Source organism: Apostichopus japonicus, chromosome 11 (assembly GCF_037975245.1).
Source record: "Apostichopus japonicus isolate 1M-3 chromosome 11, ASM3797524v1, whole genome shotgun sequence".
Taxonomy (NCBI): domain Eukaryota; kingdom Metazoa; phylum Echinodermata; class Holothuroidea; order Aspidochirotida; family Stichopodidae; genus Apostichopus; species Apostichopus japonicus.
The window spans coordinates 8144942-8165938 of NC_092571.1; the positions used below are offsets into that span (position 1 = coordinate 8144942).

General features: G+C 36.2%; 1 protein-coding gene across 2 annotated transcripts in view; it reads left to right on the plus strand.

Annotated features, from left to right (window-relative positions):
* The window catches only part of LOC139976487 (uncharacterized), a 75632-nt gene extending 56428 nt beyond the window's left edge, over positions 1–19204 (plus strand). Inside the window, exons 5-7 of one of the 2 annotated variants that reach the window (XM_071985275.1) lie at positions 1877–1995; positions 9787–9834; positions 15789–19204. In XM_071985275.1, coding sequence (XP_071841376.1) covers positions 1877–1995; positions 9787–9801 — 134 coding nt within the window. In that variant the 3' untranslated portion in view covers positions 9802–9834; positions 15789–19204. The remainder of the gene's footprint in view (positions 1–1876; positions 1996–9786; positions 9835–15788) is intronic. The other variant, XM_071985274.1, reaches the window with a different exon arrangement.
* Positions 19205–20997: the final 1793 nt, after the last annotated feature.

Consider the following 20997-nt stretch of genomic DNA (forward strand, 5'->3'; position numbering starts at 1 on the left):
CCTCCAAATTGGTCGCAGGTCGTAAAGGAATTTGGGTGTAAAAGACCACATATCTATTTGTTTTGTTGCATTTCTCACCGCACACGCAAAGCCAGTTCAATGGAAAACTTTACGGACATGAACTTTGGAGGGCTCGTGTGATGTCGTACATGACTAATATTATTTAATACATGGATTTTCATGTACACCCAAGTGTACACTACTGATTAGAGGGAAAAACAATTTAACAATGAATGTTGTACATAGGGACCTGGATGGATTTCCAGGTCATGTTTTTACTACAGTGAACAATAGGGTTGAACAATAGGGTTGACCGTGCAGTGTTTAATCAAAACTGTGTGTATTAACATAGTACATGGCTGACTGAATACGTCATAGTGTAAACTAGCCAATGATATCGTTTCCTTTTACATTTCTAACACTCCCACATAAGGACCTAACACAATTAAAAACCCTTGCAATAATAACGCCCCCAATAATGACTATTCATCGATCACACGCAATACTCGTGGAGTAGCCTGCCCTCACCTCGCCTTGAATACCTGTGCATGGTGCATATGTGCGTTCATGTACGAAGGTGTGCACGCGCTTGATATCAACATCAAGTACGTGCATGTATATATTCGCGACCTTACAAGCTCCGCCCATTCAACCAATCGGGATATAGAATGAGGCAATATATATACATTATTCATTGGGTTGGCTGGACTATTGACAGCTGTGAAATTGACAGTGGAAATGGGACTCTTCCATAGAAACAAATGGATATGAGAGGATTTTGCTATAAAAGATCACCAGTATTGGCTCCCCAATAACCTTGATCAAGTCAAACAGGGTTGTGGGGGACATCTTTAAGTATTATTTTCAAATGTGGGAAGTTTTTTGATGGTTTAGTACTAGGGTAACATAAAAGTTATATTTATCACACAATTTTCAGACATGTAGCATCTTGTGAGCCTTTTCGGTTGTACACTCAGCTGTTGGAATGAACACCTCTTCTCTTTGAGAAAGGGCCCTGGCAATTCATGTATTTTTACTTATTTTTATAAATTCTGATAATCTTTTAAAATTGACAAGCATTAGAACAGTTCCAGGATTATATCATTGCAGGTCAATAAAGCTGTATGCTGGTAATGAAGTGCCATCAAAAAAATTTTCATGTCAAATATTAAACTGCCTCGGGCATTATTTCTTAAAAGGACAATGAATTCTCATGAACTTTGTAAAAAGTTATCTTTTACCAACTACAGTATATGAAAGGTCAAGAATTTGTCTTTTTTTTATTTAATAGAGTGTGAGCAAAGGAGAAGGATAGAGGGAAGACGGTGAGGTGAAAACATGTAATAAAAAATGTGATCTATATCCAATAATATTGAAACTAAATCCTACATTTTTTCTCCATGAAAAGGAGTGCCAGGTATTTCTTCAGCGGCACTTTTCATTCAATATGGTTGACACATTATCACAGGGGTCTGCAAACTTTTAGGCCCCACGACCCAGTATCTTCCATGCTGGGGAATTAGCCAAAACCCACCAGATCTTCTCCTGTCAGTACCATGATGCTCAGAATGCATACAAACTAGCCTATATGCTACGGACTTGATAATACAAATAAGCCCTTAGCATCAAATAAGCATCTTAGTCAGCTAGCTTTGAAAACTGTAGACAAATTTCCCAACATCTGGTAATATCCTGCCACCCCCTATCAAGTTTTTCCGAACCCCAATTTGGGTATTGCCACATAATTAGCAGACCTTCGCATTAACATATCAAAGTTACTTTTGTGCATATCTTGTAAGTTACGCATACCATGTTAATATTAATTTCTGAGTCATTTTTGTCTTTTTATCTCGTTTAAATTTCCATCTCTTTCCAGAAGCAGCGAGTATGCCCTGGCTGTTACCCATAGGGACAAGTGTAGGTGTCGTGTCTCTGGCGGTAATAGTACTTTCCGTTATCAAAGCTATCTGCAAGTCAAGACAAGTTCCACCAGAAGTAAGTTTTAAGAACAGTTACTATTTATGAGGGATGAAAAGATGTATAACACAGGGTACACAAAAGAAGTGAATCAGTTAATCCTTAAGATCACTGCCTAACCTTCAACAACATCTAGGAGTGTGTTTTAGTTTAATCATTAGCAATTTATAGTTTTGAGTTCAACTAAGGGGTGACACTATGGGGGAGCGGACACAGGGGAGGGGGACCTTAGTTAACTCAGTTGTCCAAACCTTTAGTGGTGCTCCTGGTTATAATTCAGTAATCTTGGTCAAATTGTTGAACTTTTCCCTTTTGAATTTTAGGAACGTTTTGTAAAAGCAATCACAACAAAGTGCTACCAACACCACAGGAAACACGTGAGTGCTCTTTAGTTGGCATCATAGATTCAACAAGAATACTCATGAATTGCCTGTGTTTGCTGAGTTGTGTAAATGTTGTAAAGTTCATACTTTGTACTAGAGCTATTGATCGATAAATAATAGTAGTCAAGTTTTTGCAAATATTTTCTTTTGAAACCACATTGTATGTGAATGAATGGGATAAGTAGTCATACATCAGTACGCAAACTGAGGAAGGTTTAATTAAAGAAAAAAAAGGGATTCTCTCAAGCAAAACGGAGCTGTTTAAAGCAGTCGCATAAACTATAGATTGGGGGTTGTATTTCAGCAGTAGTAGTCTCATTACTCGTTAAGACCAAAGTTTGATTCAGAAGACAAAAGTTCCCTTAGAATTAGTATGTTACGATTTGCTTTTGTCCCTCATTTACCCTACTTTCTGATAACAGTTTAGAACTGCGACCTATATCCTATACAACCACGACTCTGACCACTTTTATCCTCCTTCCGAATTGACCATTCAGGGAGTGACCTATGCTCTTTTTTTCCGATGAGTTTTCTTCCCGGAAATATCGTCTTTCTGTTTCATGTACCATGGACACAGGACGTTGTTTAGCATAGCAGATAGGACTATAAGGATGATCGTGTCACTATAGCAAATTGCTTCCCCACAATAACATGCATAACTTTATAATGTTTGTGATTTAATTTACCATATTTTGGTCCCAAACAAACAACTGGTCTTGTGCATGTATGAACCGTCGTATGAACAAGCATTCATAACGCCAATGCTTCGAACACAGTGTACAGGTCCATACAGTATGCAGCCTAAGAATAAACGGCCTGTACATTTGCAATATGTTTCTGTAGTAACCTGTTGTGAACAAATACCAATGTGTATTCAATGAAAGCAAAGTTTATTATGTCCACATCAAAATTATGTTATATACCCACAGAGATGACAGCCTGCAAAATCACTAAAAATCATGAAACTCGTTAACAAGTTAGGACCCCAGATAAATTTCAGCTGATTATAATCCAAGAAAAGTGATCCTTTTTGGGTTTATGTTATAAAGACAGTGTCTCTCAGATGACCAACTTTGTCTTCAGAGAACCCAATTTCAAGTAAAGGTCTTGGAATAGATGACCTTTTTCAATCCTTTAACAGTCAGCCCTGATCGGGGGGGGGGGTGGGGGGGTGGGCACAACTCGGTATATCGCTGACATAATAGCTCTCCGTTGTGACCAACTGCAAAGTATAAATAATCTTACACAAAGACTCGTGTCTTTGTTGACAGTATGCAAATATTATCAAAAGAATATCTCCAATTCATTTGGGTCATCATGCAATACTTAACATGTGGAAGTGTGGTAAACAAACGTTGCCCTCTGGCAAAATTTATCTATTTAAACTTTTCAAGCACCGCACGCCCCCGTATTAAAGCGGCCGTATGCATTTGGTGGCCCCATTGATATTTCCTTTCTCAAAACAATGTTGCACTTGATATAACTAAGACATTGTAACAAATATATAATTAACATTTATAGATTGAATTTCATCATTACAACCATGCCATTTTTTATTCGACAATTATTAACAAGGAACAGTTTTGGTAATTTCCCTCATTTTCTTAGAATTTTTTAGATTTATTACAAATTTCATTTATTTATATTTTTTGTATATATACATATTTTATAATTTTTTTATATATTTTTATTAATTAAATTTTTTTTTAGAATTATTTGTTGAAGTTCAATGCAGCTGGCTGCTTTTTAAATTGAACTTTTTTAGGGTTCTTTTTAATTTGTGTCATGTTAACAGTATCATCCATATCAAGAACAAGGGTATTTACAGCGGAAAAATTCTGAGAAAAATAATTGGATTGTTCCCTGGGCAACCAGGTCATACAATTTGAGTTGTGTGTCTGAACAGCAAATTTGGTGGTCCAAAAAAAAGTAAAGCAAGGTATAAACAAAGAATGACCAATATGTACTGCAAGAGAGATGGCTATAGCTTTGGATAAATAGAAGATCATGCTGCCGGTGAAACTCCCCTTCAAAACTGACCGTAGGCCTACAACTATTTTTGTTTTGTTTCGTTTCCATAGTGATGGAGGGTGATAACAACTTATCATTTTACCAACAGTGTTTCAGGGTGTGTAGTTCAAATGCAGTGCAAAATTTACGTACAACAACTAGTATTCTGTCAGGCAACTTCCAAATCTGATTTGGTCGACCTAACCACCATTATTTTGCTCTGATGATGAAAAAACACTTTTAAAAGACAATTGTGATCTGAAATACCATAAGTAATCATCATTGAGAAGACCACAAATACAAATTGTGTCTTTGCAGGGATGATTTTGTATTTTTGTGTTTTGCATAGTTAACATTAGCCTCTGAAGTTTACTTTTAATTACCATAAAATATCGAAATGCCAGCTACAGTGATTTACGACTCTATAGGTGTAGATGGAGAAATAAAGAAGAAAATTAGAGACAGGTATGACCAGTTCTGTGTCTGGCAAATACCCAAACCTTTTGGTGTACATCAAATGCTAGATTCCCATTATCTTAAGTGACATAGTGTATCAGTACTTTACCTATAAACTCTATTATTTCATTTAATCATCATATTTTATGTAATAGGTAGCCCTCCATGAAGGTTCCATGACCCAGGGATCACTTTCTGTGAAAAGTAACCCCTGGTTCACATGGGTATAGTTACAGTGAAGGGACCGAGGGATAAACATGCAGGAGGCCGTGGTGTGGCATTTTCTGATCTATTAGTTATACTCCAAGTCCTTTTTAACATATTAGAACTATCATGTAGCAACAAGGTTGCATTTATAAGCTACAGTATATAACCTACATGTATAGTTTTTGCTTTGAAAAAGAAAGGGGCAAAAATTGTCTGATAACTAGTGGTTCAATTTGGCTGGATACTTGGTTACTTGTTTTAAAAAAAAAATGCAAATTGCTGAATAAGTGCATTTTGCCATTTGGAATTTTGAATGCATGCTGCTTTAAAAATTTCCAAAGGGAGAGAGAGTTGTAAGTTCCCATCTCAGAAAATATTTGATCATACACTTTCTGTGGGTAATGTAAATACAAAACAGGGTTGTAAGTATAACTTTGTGTGTTGTACACTTCTTAATCTGTTTTCAGTTTTTGGCATTCAGTTCCACTTGAAATAACCCGTTCAGTTATTTGTTACAGTTTGAATCAGGGCCCGCTGGTTCAGAAACAAGTATATTGTGTCTCCGGTGCATTGTTCCACTATCTAGCATGGTGGTATATTTGTAGTATATATATGTTGCACTTTGTAAAGTTCAGAGGTGAACATGGCAGTTGACACTTTGGTTGAAGCATTGTTATATAGTCACATGTAATTGGATACTCCTTATATCTTGTGGAATGGATATTCAAGTGGCAGACATGTTAAGGAAAAACTTGTTGAACACTTTAAATAACTAGGTTGAAAAACCCTTCTCAATATCTTTGTCCTAACTTGAGATATGAGTGTACCGAATGTAACCTATTTTGACTGGCTAAATTACCCGAGAATTTACTTCGCTCCTTGCTTACCTGTCTGTTCACAACCTTAGCACCACGTTCTACCGTGCCTAGAAGTTTCTGGTAACCTTTTAACACTGTGCACCCTCTATGACCAGCCTCTCCGGTCATTGCCCTTCCTCCTCACTCTACCATTCAAAGTGTCTTACACATATTTTTCGGGCGGATTTTCTTCCCTGGGTTTTCGTCCCAACGGTAACTGAGTATTCAGGGATTTTCTTCCATTGGATTACTATAGAGGATCACAGTATACTAGGTGGTCTGTGAATTCATCATGGCATCATGTCCTTCAAGAGCTTAACGTTCCTATTAAACTCTCAATGTGATTTATCCTTCCAATTTGACATGTATACAACTTAACGATATGCAAATGCAATACCCCTTGTATTCCGCACTGCCATTCAACCCTTCCATTAAATTTATACAATTTATTGCTGCACAAACAACATAATTTCACCCCCAACCCCCCCCCCCCAAAAAAAAAAACACCCACCCAACAAACAAGGCTTCTTTTGATCATTTAACATGAATTATTTTTACTTGGTCATACCTAAAAGCTTGGTTATTCTTTCATATGTATGATTTTATTTTTTACATATTAAAATCATAAAAACATTAATCATATGCACATGATTTATGTGCTTGTTCATATACCTTGGTTTTTCTTGATTATTTATTTCTTTTGGAGGTGCACAGATGAATGGGGGGGGGGGGGGTGGGGAGAATGGGAGTGAGGGTGTTACAATAGTAGTAACATAACAGTACACTATTCCTATGATCAATGTTGTAAGATTGGTGAGATATCCTGATATCTGTGACCTTTTCTAGTATATTTCAAGTTGAATTCAGACTAAATGTTTCTAGTAGGGCACTTTTGACAGTGCAAGGTTCTTGTCTTACCTGCATGATGACAGGCTGGTAAACACTTCTACTCTTGAGGACTAGTTTGGTTTCTTTTCAAATTGTTTTTTCTGTGTTATGTGTACACATTATTTTCAAAGGAATTTATATATAGCCAGCGTTTTAGTCGGTAAACTCTGAAGGGTAAAATGTGTTAAATAGTGTAAAAGCGTTTGAAAAGCATAACAAATGATTAAACTTGTAGTAAATAACTTCCATACTTTGTAGTGAAATACACTGCATATTGCGCATGCGGTTGACCACCAAAGGTCTTGACGGCATAGGATCAAAGGATTGGCTTCAAATCATATGGAAATCTTTGCTCTATAAACTGCGCGTTGTCGGAGAATTAAATGCTGTTGTTTACGCACAGGAAGTGTGCTATTTTCACTCTCCCAAATTGCTTTGAGAGCACTGCACACTGTGCTGTGTTCAGATTAGCCACGTAAAGAAAGGACTTCACAAATTTCTTACGATGCTTTTGATTTGCTGGTGAATAGTACGAGCCTTAATATTGACCAATCAAGTCGATATACATTTCCAAATATAAGTTAACTTGAAGGGGCAGAGAGAGGGGGGTGGGGGAAGAGGAGGGGGAGGGGGAGATTTATATCACTAGAGAGAAGATTCAACAAACTTTTCTTTGGCATAGGAAAGGAATTGATATTAAACGCAATCACACTCCCAGCAAGCATAATGTCAGCATTGAGAGATAGGGACATTTTGAAGAGGTTCACTGCTCTCCAAACTGGTTTTTACTTTTTCAGATTAAAAAGTACACGGTTTAGTTCTCACGCATAATAAATAAAGACACATCATTGTAAAGAGGACACAATATTCTTCAAAATTACATAAGAAAGAGTTTTCTGAGTGCTATACTTAGAAAGTTATGAAAAGAGTTAGAGAAATGTGCTTATTTTGTAGCGATATTTGATGCCTAAGGGGGTGTTTTGTGCCAAGTTCTGCAAGGATTCATTTGGTTGGCTTTTGCCAGCTCTGTATAAAAAGGATTAGATTTTAAAGAGAATTAGACTGATCAAGGTTGTGTGGAAGGAAGCTGTTGAACTTTACCACATATCTATACCTATTGTTACTATCCATTGTGGTCATTGGCTGCAGTTTACTTTACTTTCTTACTTGTGACCTGGTAACATTCTACAAGCTGTTTTTTTTTGGGGGGGGGTTGAGGTATTTTTGTCCACATTATTTTTACACATAATTGAATATGTTTTCATTCATAATCATTCAGTGGCTGTTCCTAGCAAAGAACTGTACGGAAGTTTAAAAGTACCACCAACATTTCATTTTATACTCTGATTGGCATTGTAAGTCTAATTTTAAAACTTGCCAGAAGTTTCTGAAAAGTACGTTCCTACAGTCTAGTCCATTCAGAAGTTTTTTGCCCTAAAATTAAAAACTTCTAAGATCAACCCAATAAAGATTTCAGATGGGAAAAATAATTCAAGAAGAACAGCCAAAAAAAAAAATATTAAAAGGAGGCGGGGGGAGTTTGAAAGTATTATGACCATTTTTGGTCTTTCCGGTGTACTTTGGAGGCAAAATATTTAAATTGACAGAACGGTGAATGTTTGCTTACTTAAGATATGTAATACAAAATAAAGGCCTTGACTTGAACCAACTTGCACTTTTTCAACCAACAACAGACGGGGTCACGTACAGTCTCATGCGCACGTTCCAATATTTTCACGTTGTTTCCCAATTTCAGTCGAGAATTTAAAGCAATTTATTCCTGAAAATTCAATGTTTGTTCTCTCTAACTCTGCTAGGAGAACAAGTAAAATCCCCCCCCCCCACACCCCACACCCTATACTACAAAAAAAGCAGTGTTAGTTTCCCCATCTCTGTTGGGACTAAATAGCAAATGATGGTTTTTCTTATGCTTTCCAAATTTCATGTTCATTTCATGAGCTCTGGAGCTTGTAACGCTATATGGTTTCAGTAATCCAAACTTATTCACAGAAATTTCCCAGCTCTGTTTCCTCATAAAAACAAGTGGTCGTTATAAACAAACACTCATATAATTTTATGTGTTGATCTTCCCAGTTCTTTTAAAAATTGCAAATTCATTAAATGTCCAAAATTATTTTAAGTAGTTGCACCTGGTCACTTTATCGAAAGACAAGCTGCAGCAGAGTTGCATAATTCCAACTTGGATGACTCGAGTTATAGTATCAGTCGGTAAAGGATTATCTCTCCAGATCAGCAGTGTCTATTGTATGAAACTGAAGAGTACGAAAGATTATGTCTCATGCAGTCTGGCTGCAAGATGCTGCAGCCCCTGCAGTTTTGACATGGTACCTTTATGTTAAGTAATGTCTGTAACATGGCAAGTACACTTGGTTGCAATACACATACATACCTTTTGTATTGAGTCATATTGTAAGTATTGTATAGTAGTGTTAGTAGTAGTAAGTTGAGTCTCGTCTATCCGACATGCTCAGTGATTAACCTCCTCCATATATCACGATCTTGCGCAAGGTTTATTGCTTCCTCGAAATTGTTAACGTTAACGTCCTTAAATTGCGACTTTATTTTTCCAAGCAAGGTAGTCACAGGCCTTCCTACTGGTGTAGCAGTATGTCTCAATGCTTCTCTTAAAGCAACCTTTGCTGGAGCGTCCTCCTGGAGTCTTGCTACATGACCGAAAAATCTCAATCTTCTATGTGTGACTATGGATGACCAAAATGTTTGGTTGGTTTCATTGTAGAGCTCATCGTTTGATAACCAATTGTTATTGATCCATCTAATGTTGAAGATATTACTAAGTATTGTATCATATCCAATAAATTGTACAGTTTAGAATCTTAATAATATAGAGCTCTTCAGTTAAGTTTTAACAAAATTATAAGTTTTTCATAAAAAGACCAAATAAAAAAATTACTGTTTTAGACATTTTTTCCCTAAATTTCATGATATTCAATGATTGGTATAATTTGTTTGATTTGTTTCTTTAAAAGGGCACACCTGTTTAGAGAGGATCAGTCGAAGATATTTACAACTGTCAGGTAAAAAAAAACAAATTGTGGCTGCATGTAACTGTATGTAAATGCTTGTGTAAAGCTTTGTATTCATCCAACACTGCATGACCTGTCACTAACCTTCAATTTATATTGATGTCAAATTTATTTTTGCAAACAATTCTTAGCAACATTCAGTTTTAATATGCATGCTATACATTCATTCATTCATTCCCACATCCAATGCAGGTGAGTTTTAATTGTCATGTTTTGAAAGTGGTTGCTGCACTTGCTAGATAACCTCTCCTTCAAACCCTGGACCATCTTAGCTGGCCTACACCCCATCATAACAAATATTTTATCTGGAAGCATATAATATCCCTTGTAGGATATAAAAATGTTTAACATACCATACTGTACCATATGCATGGTTCCAAATTGTGCCGGTTAATCGGATTAGATAGATTATCAAGATCTACGTATTCCCTGGGTTGGAAAACCTTGCGAACCATCCAGATCAGGTTTCTGGGAAATTTGTGGCCCTTGTGGAATTCACTTTTACGCAAAAGAAATATGAACGAGTATACCCTCGTGTATGCAGTGTGCTTGGTTGTCTGTCTCAGGAACATTAGCAGGAAATTGCTCGTACTAGCAAATACATTCATGAGAAATTTACTCAAGGTGTTCCAACTCTACTTATAAAATACCCACGAAATCCATGTTAAGGAATACAATTTTTTTTTGTATGCTCCTTAATCAAGTTTTGTATGCTCCTAAATCAATTTATGCCTAAACTCAATTTTTGTATGCTTCTTAGAATTGTTGATTTTCAAAAGTGGGCTTTGGTCAAACTTGGCTTCTGGTACACATGTACGAATGGTTTTACTGATATTTTCAATGGCCAATCTTCTTTATGCCTAAATCAATGCCTTAATGCCTAAATATTTATTTAGGAAGACATATCTTTTTTGTATGCTCCTTAATAATCAATTTTTGTATGCTGCTAAATCATTTATGCCTAAATCAATTTTTGTATGCTTCTTAAAATTGTTGATTTTCAAAAGTGGGCTTTGGTCAAACTTGGCTTTGGTCAAACTTGGCTTCTGGTAGACATGTATGCATGGTTTTACTGATATTTTCAAATGGCCTCTCTGCTTTAAGCTTAGATTTTGTCAATTTTTGTCTTTTGTTTGTGTAATACTTGCAATATTGCTAGAAAGAATGTGCTCTCTGTTTCTTCAAAGGATGTGAAAATGATTGCCTGTGGACTCAAAAGTCCAATGTCACTCGAAATTATTTTTGCATTTATGTTTTGCAAGCTGCAGGCTAAAGCCTTTTGCTACATTAACCACACATCATCGCAAAGGTTTGCTGAAAAGGTGTATTTATCTTGAGGAAGACAGTTTTTATTCAGTTATAAAAGACCCCAAATATATTGTTTTCAACCATGTTGTTCGTTTAATTCAACACAAAGGTGATTGATTGATTGATAGAGTTGAAAATAGTGGTAAAAATCTGAAAGGCAGAAATATTTATGGACTGGGGGAGTTTTTATTTCTATGCATTTCAAAAAATTGATGTTAGTTCAGCCTTTTGGCAAAATTTCTTTGGTGTAAAGTTGCCCCTTTTATATAAACTCTGTAGCTTTTATGGGTAACACATGGGTGCAAAGGTGCTTTTAGGAGGTCACAACAGTTGTGTTGGAAGAGGGAGTCTAGAACCAGATTTTCTATTTTCAATGGAAACAATTATTAGTGGCTTCGCTTGAAATATTTTTAGCAGCATAAAATTGGATTGGAATGCAGCCACGTAACGTAAAAAAAAAACAGGAAAAGATTCTTGTAAAAGTTAGCATCAATATGTTAAGATTTTGCTGTAATTTAAGCTTTAGTGTTGGATTGGGTTCCATTTAAACAAATTTTTTTTTAACAATTCAGTATTAAAGTCCCTTAACACTGCAATTTGTGTTTTCAAATCAGACACAAAGTCATTTCTCAATTTCCAATATTGATGAAAAAAAGTTGCTTTAATAGAGATTTTTATTCAAATATGACAAAGTAGCTTGGCCATGAATATGATACAAATTTTAGAGAATACTCATTCTTGCCTTTGTCACATTAAGTTGGTACAAAAACTTTAGAGGGTAATTTCTTTGATGAAATGTAGGCCTAATTTTCTTGAAATAGTGCAAACAGCTAATAGAAGCTGGAATGTTCCTTGAAGTTGCTTTAATCTAGTGATACCATATACCTAGTTCATATGCAATATCACACCTAGTCTCGTATGTGACATCATTTTCAGTAGCAAACATACATAGTCTCATATGGAACATCATTTTCAGTAGCAACATCATAACAAGTGTCTTATGCAACATCATTTTCAGTAGCAAACATACCTAGTCTCTTATGCAACATCATTTTAAGTAGCAAACATCACAACTAGTCTTGTATGCAACATCATAACTAGTCTCTATATTTAACATCATTTTGTGAAGCAAACATACCTAGTTTCTAATATGCAACATCATTTTCAGTAGCATCATCACACCTAGTCTGGTATGTGACATCATTTTCAGTAGCAAAAATACCTAAGTCACATGTATAACATCATTTTCAGTAGCAACATCATAACTTGTCTATTATGCAACATCATTTTCAGTAGCAAACATACCTAGTCTCTTATGCAACATCATTTTAAGTTGCAAACATCACAACTAGTCTTGTATGCAACATCATAACTAGTCTCTTTATATTCAACATCATTTTTGAATCAAACATACCTAGTCTCTAATATGCAACATCATTTTCAGTAGCAACTTCGTTCCTCTAGTCTCTTATGCAACATCACTTCAGTATCAACATCATACCTAGTCCCTTATGCAACATCATTGCGACATCTCTTATTGAGTAGCAACATCAAAACTATAATCTCATTTGTAACAATCGTTTTCAGTAGTAACATCATACCAAGTCTTCGTTATGTGCAACATCATTTTTAGCAGCAAGGTACATCATATCTGCTCTCATTTTGCAACGAGAGTTTGATTAATTAAGTAACTACGTAAAAAGAGAAATGATTTTGACCAAATGCAATGGGATGCTTTAATATGGAAAGCTACAATAATACATATAGTGCAGTTGGTCATGGGAAGTCATAATGAGGACCAGATGCCATGTCTACAATTCAATTTGAAGTGATATTATTTCCAAATGTTCCAAAAAAGAATGGAAAAGAAAAGAAAAAGACGATTACCTTGAATCAAGAGTTTGATTGATTCAAGGTGTTTCTCAACAAAACCAAACCAACTTTTCTACTACAAATAATACAACTTTTCTGTCACTGGTCATGACTGAATCTTGATGGTGTGAAATGGTCACTGGTTTGAAGAGACTGTTTCCATTTCACTTTTTAATTGAAAATAATTTCTAGCCACTTAATATTTTGGTTGAAAACAATTTTGTGATTTGTGAGTGGAAAAGATTTGGTTGGACATGCAAGTTAGAGCTAGAATGAAAACCAAAAGTTTCTACTTTTTTTTTTATTACGGAGACGAAAATTTAAAAAAGAAAAGGAATTCCCTCAATCTTCCAAAAGCCTTCGTAGTTCTGATTTTTACAGAAATGTGCCCGGAGCAAAAACACTTACATGTGTATGACACCAAATCATTAAGGAAAAGGGCATATCAAATTTATTCTTCTTTTTTTGTTGTCGCAAACCTGACCTTCCTGTTGCAGTGTTGTTGTAATATGAGAGATTGCTGAGGCTTCTTTGTCATTTTACCTAGGGGTTTGCAATTTGCATTAATCCCTGGAGAGAATCAAATATTATAACAACAGAGGAAAAAGTTTCTTTTTGGCGGGGGGGGGGGGGGGGGGGGGGATGCTCTTACTGATGGCTGCTAGTACATAGACATCTCACAAGAATTGAGATAACCATACAATACAGCTATATTTCTACTAATGTGCACCAGAGAAACCGGCAATCCTGAATGGCAGGCTGAGATATATATCACCTATCTTTGCATGCATGCCTGCCTGTCTGTCCATGTCTGTGTCTATCTGTTTATCTCTTTGTTTATAAACACATTTTAGAAATTTTGGCATAACGATATTGATGGCACAATACAGTAGTGGGATGTTTCAGGATGGGGGATGGGAAATTATGATATTGATGGCATGCAGGGACGTAGCTAAGGCCTGATGGTTGGGGGGGTGTAGTGTCTGAAATTCCAACTGGATGGTTTTGGAGCAAGAAAATTCCGACTGCTGCCTTGTACCCATCCCCCCACCCCCCCCCCCCGTACTACTCGTCAACATTAACATGTCGAACGCGCGCGTAGCGCGCGGAAATTTTTTTCGATACATTTGTACACAGGCCCTCACTTCACAAACTTATTAATCACTCTGGCTAAGCAAGTTAGCAACTGAGTAAAGTTATCTGCTTCTAGGCTACATAGACTACTAACTACAAAAGCTATGTTAATGTAACAAAGGGGAAATTGTTTTGCAACAAATTATATTCGACGACATAGTGAATTACCAAAAAATACAGTGCTTTTCACTAGCACGCTTAATATTGTTTTCTTGGAGAGGGGGGGGGGGCTATTTATCACTCACATGAAAAACTTTCAATTGTGCACTTCATTCCAACTGAGCATTCAGAATGAAGTGAACAATTTAACATTTTGCAGAAAAATGTTGAGTTGACGAGATATGATAAGTTGTCAATTAAACATTTTGCAGAAAAATGTCCAATTGACGAGATAGGCTATGATAAGTAATTGTCAATTAAACATTTTCAGAAATTTTTCAATTGCTCAGTTAAAGCAACTGAGCAATCCAACATTTTTCTGATTTTGATAAGATTTTATCTTGTTATCTAAACAATTTACTGAAAAATGTCAACTTATGGGGCAAAGTTTTTCTTATTGATGGCACTTTTAAGCTTCCGTAGATTAACATTGCGCGTTTTAATCGTATACCATACAATTTATATCCTGAACTTACTTGAAGCTAGCGCACAGGGTCAACCCAGCCAATAGCAAAATTAATACATGAATTAACCGAATTGAAGCTGGCGAACTTTGTACAGTAGTTCTATTAGAATTTTTTTTTTTTTTAGAGTATTCAAAATCATACGAAGTTTTGTATGGTGGAGTATAAGGATCGCGAGATACAATTTCTCAATGTGACAAGGAAAACGTGGTAAATATCACTGATCAAAGGTCAATTTTGACCAAAAATTTAGGTAAATCAAAAATTACAAGAATATGTGAAAATGTGAGTGCGACAGTCGGAAAATTAGAGTGCGACAGTTGGAAAATTTAGAGTGCGACAGTCGGAAATTCCGACTGTGGCACTGAAATTTTCCAACTATCGTCAGTTTTACCAAGATTGGGGGGGTGAGACACCCCCCCCACACCCCCCCTCTAGCGACGTCCCTGATGGCACGATACAGTAGTGGGATGATTCAGGAAAGGGGGATAGGAAATAACGATATTGATGGCACGATACAGTAGTGGGATGTTTCGGGAAAGGGGGGTAGGAAATGAAATTGATTTTTTTTGTCAAGGACCTGATTTGACCGACAGTCTGCTTGTTGAGAACTTCTGCACCACAGTTTCGAAAATTGGTTCAGATCTGCAGTGCGCTGTAATTAAACGTCAACAGAGGTCATGGTTTTGGACAATTCACCCGCAACATTGACCTATACACAATCAATTGCATGGAGATCTCAAGTAAAATTGGTAGGATTTCTATGTAATCAATAAATGTATCTCTCTATATGTTGCATATGCAACACATATAAAGATGAGCATTGAACCTGACATCCTTTTTCATTTGTACGGGTTTTCTGTTCGTTCCTGTTCCTATCGAACAGGATTGATACACAGCAGAGCTCCAGAACTAGATCAATGCTGTTACAGTCCGCCACTTGGGATAAATGCTTTTATTTGATACTTGGTTTTCTCTTCCATTTATCACTTTCCATTTCTTCTTCAGAATTTTGACATGATGTACTCAGCATTGGCAGAGGGTTAAGAGAGGTCGGTCCTCCTCCTCCTCTTCCTCCTATGTCAAAACTGCCTACCGATGTCTCACGGGGGCAGCAGGCGGTAGCAAGGAGGAGATGGAATGTCGCTGGTACTGATTCCATTGAAAGAACATTCCGGCCCTGTTCAATTTGGAGTCGGCTCGTAAATCTAAGGGAGGCCTGCCTCTGGATGGACGTTTGTCAGATGGAAGCTGGCTCGCGGCATCTTCTGTGTTGATGATCAGGAGGAGAGATTGTGATTCTATCTCAAAGTCCTTGGATCGAATTGGGAAGTGAAGATGCTGTCGCTGCACTCTACAGTGAAAATAGTCACTGTAATCACTATAGTAACCTTCTTTTACCATCCTCTTTTCTCTCCTCCTTCTCTTCTCATCCTCCTCCTCTGGTGTTAAATCCTCCGCTTGAAAGGGAGGGGGAGGTATGGTACGTTCAAACAATACTCACACTCTCAATCACTGCTGGACAAGAAATTTCCAATGTGTAATTATTCATTTTGACGGAATTCAGTGTTCGTATATAGTAACTGTCTCATGGTTCTAAAACTCTAAAAAGTTTCCTAAAGTACTATTTATTTCAAATGTATTAGTATTGAAAAGTGTTGTCATGGCGACTTGAATTCCATTTTAATGTCTGGTCTGGTCGTCATAGTAGTGAGCTGGCATTTAAAGATACACTGCAGAGGTTGAAGATCAGACAATAAACAGGGAGGAAAGAGTTGCGCCTATGTTGCTCCTCCTCTAGTAGTGAAAACAAAATCTGTAATTAAGTTTGGTCATAGATTTGACCTGGTGATGAAACTGGCAAGCACATATTTTGTCATTTTTTCACAGTCCGTTCATACTTTTAACTCTGGTCTTATGTGTGTGTGGGCCTTGGCTGCTTGATACAAAACACAGAAGTTGTGGAAAGTGATATAGGTGGTAGGAGAAACCATGGAGGTAAAACTGTTTTACCTCCATGGAGAAACCAACGTGACAGACATTTATATTTTCAAAACTTTTGCCAGAATGAACATGAGTACAAGGGGGGAAAAAAATTCATTCTGAAAACGAAATTAGGTAGGAAATTAGAGAGTATATAAAGCTACAGAGAATTGTTTGAAATATATATTTCCATCCCCAAAAATATCATAGAAATTATTATGTATGGATGATGGAACACAATATTGTTGGTACAGGAGTATGAGTGCATTGCTCTCCCCTTTCTTGTTTTATTTTTTATTTTTTATCTTTTGCTTTATCCTTTGAGTACGGGCTACACTAGGCTGATGACTTTTAATAACGACAAAGAGAGAAAATGGTTCCAGTGGTTTCATCCACTTGTTTGCTTTTTGTCAGGCATTCACACAAGACAATCAAACCAAAACAATGATTTTAAAAAACGCCCAATTTTTGTTTAGCCCGGTGCTGATTGTACGTTTGATAGTTGCTTCAGCAGTACTGTATATGCATGCAGAAGATTGTAGGGGGTGAGATTGTCAACTAGTATTTAGACGTGAAAGATCGTACCTTTGTGAGCCGCTTAATATGGGTGCACAAAAGGTTTTAGCCCTTTTTAGGATGAAAAACTAAAATGAATAATCAGGCAAGCACTGTTAGTACACGTTTAATATGCGTCTCAGCATGACGTCCCACGTCTGTTTAATCTGTGTCAGCATGACGTCTATTTCCTGATTCACGTTTGGTTGGTTCTTGTTCGAAATAGGTTATTTTTAAAAAATTTTAAAGCAGCATTTTGGTGACAAATTTCTGGCAATTTTTACCTGACTTGCAGAATATTGTTCAAAATTAAGTAAAGACTGCTAATTAATGAAACTAAGACAAAACAGTGTTTTACTTTTTTTACTGGTATTTAGCAAATTTTTAGTTACAGACACTTTTTCATAGTTATTATATGAATTTATATGTAAAAACTAAAGTACAGAGCCATAAAATGAGTACTTTCCAGGTTTTGCATGATTTATTGAAAGTCAAACTGCTGCATGACCTGCATTGTAATAATTGAATAAAAATGCAGTTAATTCCTTAAAACATTGCTTTAAATACCAGAGGGGTTGGGGGTGGGGGGAAGAGACTGGGGTTTGAGTTGTTTCTTACGCAAGTTGGCAAAGATTCAGCCCTATAGAAAACTGAATGTTAATGCTGCAGTTTTGTTGTGAAATGTGACACAATCCTGTGACACAATCCTGTGACACAATCCTGTAACACTAGTCAGTTGTTGAGGGAACAAAACTTACCCAGAAACCATACTCTGTTACTATGTTACAAAATAAGACAAGAACTGCTAATAATTAAGGCATAAAATTCAAGGTAAATATTTGCATTAAAAAAAAATAACAGAATATTACCCAAAAATTTTACGACTCATAATTTTCCTGTATTTGACTAAATGGTTTTATAACTCCTGCAGTAACCCCATTCGATGTCTTGGTTAAACTGAGAGGTGTGTAAATTTATGTGTGACTATTAAATGACTTTCTGATACAAATAATCCTAAAGCAAAATGCTCTTTAACCAGACCAGAAGGATTGCGTAAGGAGGTGGGAAGAACAATATCTGCGAGAGAAAGAGAAGGTCAATGCCTACAAAAACAGAAGAACAATGTTAAACAAAACAAACAAAATTCAAAGAAAAGGAAGTTGGTGGGATGTTTTGATGTGAGCAGTGATGCATTGACTGAATTGCATTCAGCATGGGTGAGTACATGTTGATGGAATGCCAATAACATTGCGGTTGATAGTGGGTGCTGTAATTATCCTAGTGAGGGGGCGCAGGAGAAAATAGACAGGAAGGATAGAAGGTTGACGACTGGTTCAAAATATTAAAGAGGTCATCGAGTGAGTGATTGGAAGGGGGGGGGGGCGGGTAACATTAAACTAAGTATTGAGGAAATCATTGCATTCCATTTCACTGAATAATTTGGTAGGCTGCCATGCACGGAGGCTTTGGTTTACTCTGCTGAGATATGCCCCATAAAATCATTACTTTCTATATATCATGCCTACATGTTTACTTGTAAGTAAAAGCAGATATTTGCATTGATTTTGGTTTTAAAAAAAATAGAAAAAAGTTTTTTAACTCACTTGATGGTAAAATCACATCACCAAGCTTTTCATGGACATGACTATATATTTATACAGCTACTTTCGTTCAAATAAGGAACGAATTAAACAACAAAATTTTATAAAAAAAATTTGTCTTGGATGTTCCATTTGATTGATAAAAATCCAAAAACATTGTCACTGGCCGGCTACGAAGTATTGAGAATCGGAATTATTCACTGGTTACTTAACCTTCTTTTGCCGGTCATTCTTGTTTTGTTCTTTAATAATTGCCAAAACAAGGATTTAAAATGGGTGTGGGGGTGGGGGAAGAATTGTTGTAGCATTTCTCTTGTAATAACTCTTTTATAGCAGCTTTGATTACTTTGCCTAGGAATGTTCCAATCTTCTGTTATAAGTGGAATTATTGCCCTCTTTTTTTGTTTAATGAACAGCTTTTTGATTTTAACCATAAAGATCACCAGTATATCTCAAAATTTTAGCATGTCATGAAGGTTTTGCTTAAAAGAGATATTTTGTTAATATTGAATTCCTCAGAGTTATTGACCTTTCAAATTATTCTTGTAGACTGATGAAGCTTTCCTAAATTATACAGAGCTCTGTAAAATATCTCAGTGAGTGAAGATGCTCTGAGGGTCAATTAGTGACAATGAAATAACTCATCAAGTGTGAACCTCAGCCACCAATCTTTGATTTTTTAGCATATTTGTGAACGATATTGATCACCTTTTAAATAGTGTATGACTTCAGCTCTCACACCTCTTCTTACACCTTCCAAACTGTTTTTAACTCCCGCTTAGCTCACAGTATGTGTGCCGATTGGTCCAGTTCAAAGCATGACCATAATAGCTCCAGCTCAAAGCAATCTTTTTTTTTTTGGCATTCCTTTGTAAAGTTTTCCATTTTAATATACATATATCATTGATGTATTATATGTATATTATGTGTAACAAATAAATGATATCGGAGTGGTTGCTACTCTGAGTTTCATGTATTCATGAATCATGTATCATGCATGTGTATTATGTGTTCATGTATCATGTTTCATGACGGTCATTTAGCTACTTGCAGATGTATTACTTCATATTAGTTCGTCTATTAGCTCCCTAGCAACGGTTGGGTGGGTTTGGTCCTGTGTTGGTACATTGTGACAGGCAATGATGATATCTGGAGGTTTTCTTTACTTGTTCATTCAGAAGTGTGCTGTTTTCCTCAATAATTACCAGTTTTAGTAATTGTCACAGGTTAATAAGTTTTGTTCTGTTTTGACCCATCACTGCTTAAATTGTTGAGGCTGGCATTTATATACTCCATTGGATATATTTAATAAAAGAAGTGGCTAATATCTGTTAATTTATTCTGTATAATTTAATCTGTTGTAATACTGTCCTTCTAGGGTGAGAATTAATTAAAGCATCAACCAACATGAATCTATATATATATAATATGTGTATTAATATTGATCTCTTGATAACTCTATTGTTATATATATATATATATATATATATATATATAAATTATTTATTTATGTATTTATATTGATCTCTTAATAACTCAATTTTAAAGCATAAAATCCTCTGATGTACATTGCCCCTGGGCACGTAATCATGTATTCCACTCTAATTAATAATTATTTGTGGTGTATAAGAGCAGCAGTCATATCGGTAACGTTAGGACCGAGGTTTCAGTGTTTGCTGTTCTGATTAATTGTGTCAGTCCTAACGATCTAATTTAAAACTGCAGTTGTGATAGGTCAGGGTGTAGTTTACCACCAGCCTACATCCTAAGCTTGATTCCCATTGGGAGGCTGTAATGTAGTGTAGTAGGCGGGTTAATATAGAACTGTTCTCTGGATGTGTATATTTGATAAAGATGGAAAGTATGACAGGTATGTTATGACTTCAAAACTTAAAGGAGACCTGCTATCATGCTGGTGTAGAGTTTAACGGATTGCTACTCTGCAGCTGTATAAGACTGTGGGGGGGGTGGGGGGTGGAGACAGAGACTGCACGGCTGTTTCAGATCATAGGCCAAACCATTGTATGCTTGCATGGTCATAGCTAGGAGTGAGTGGACATGGAAGATGTGTTTGTGTG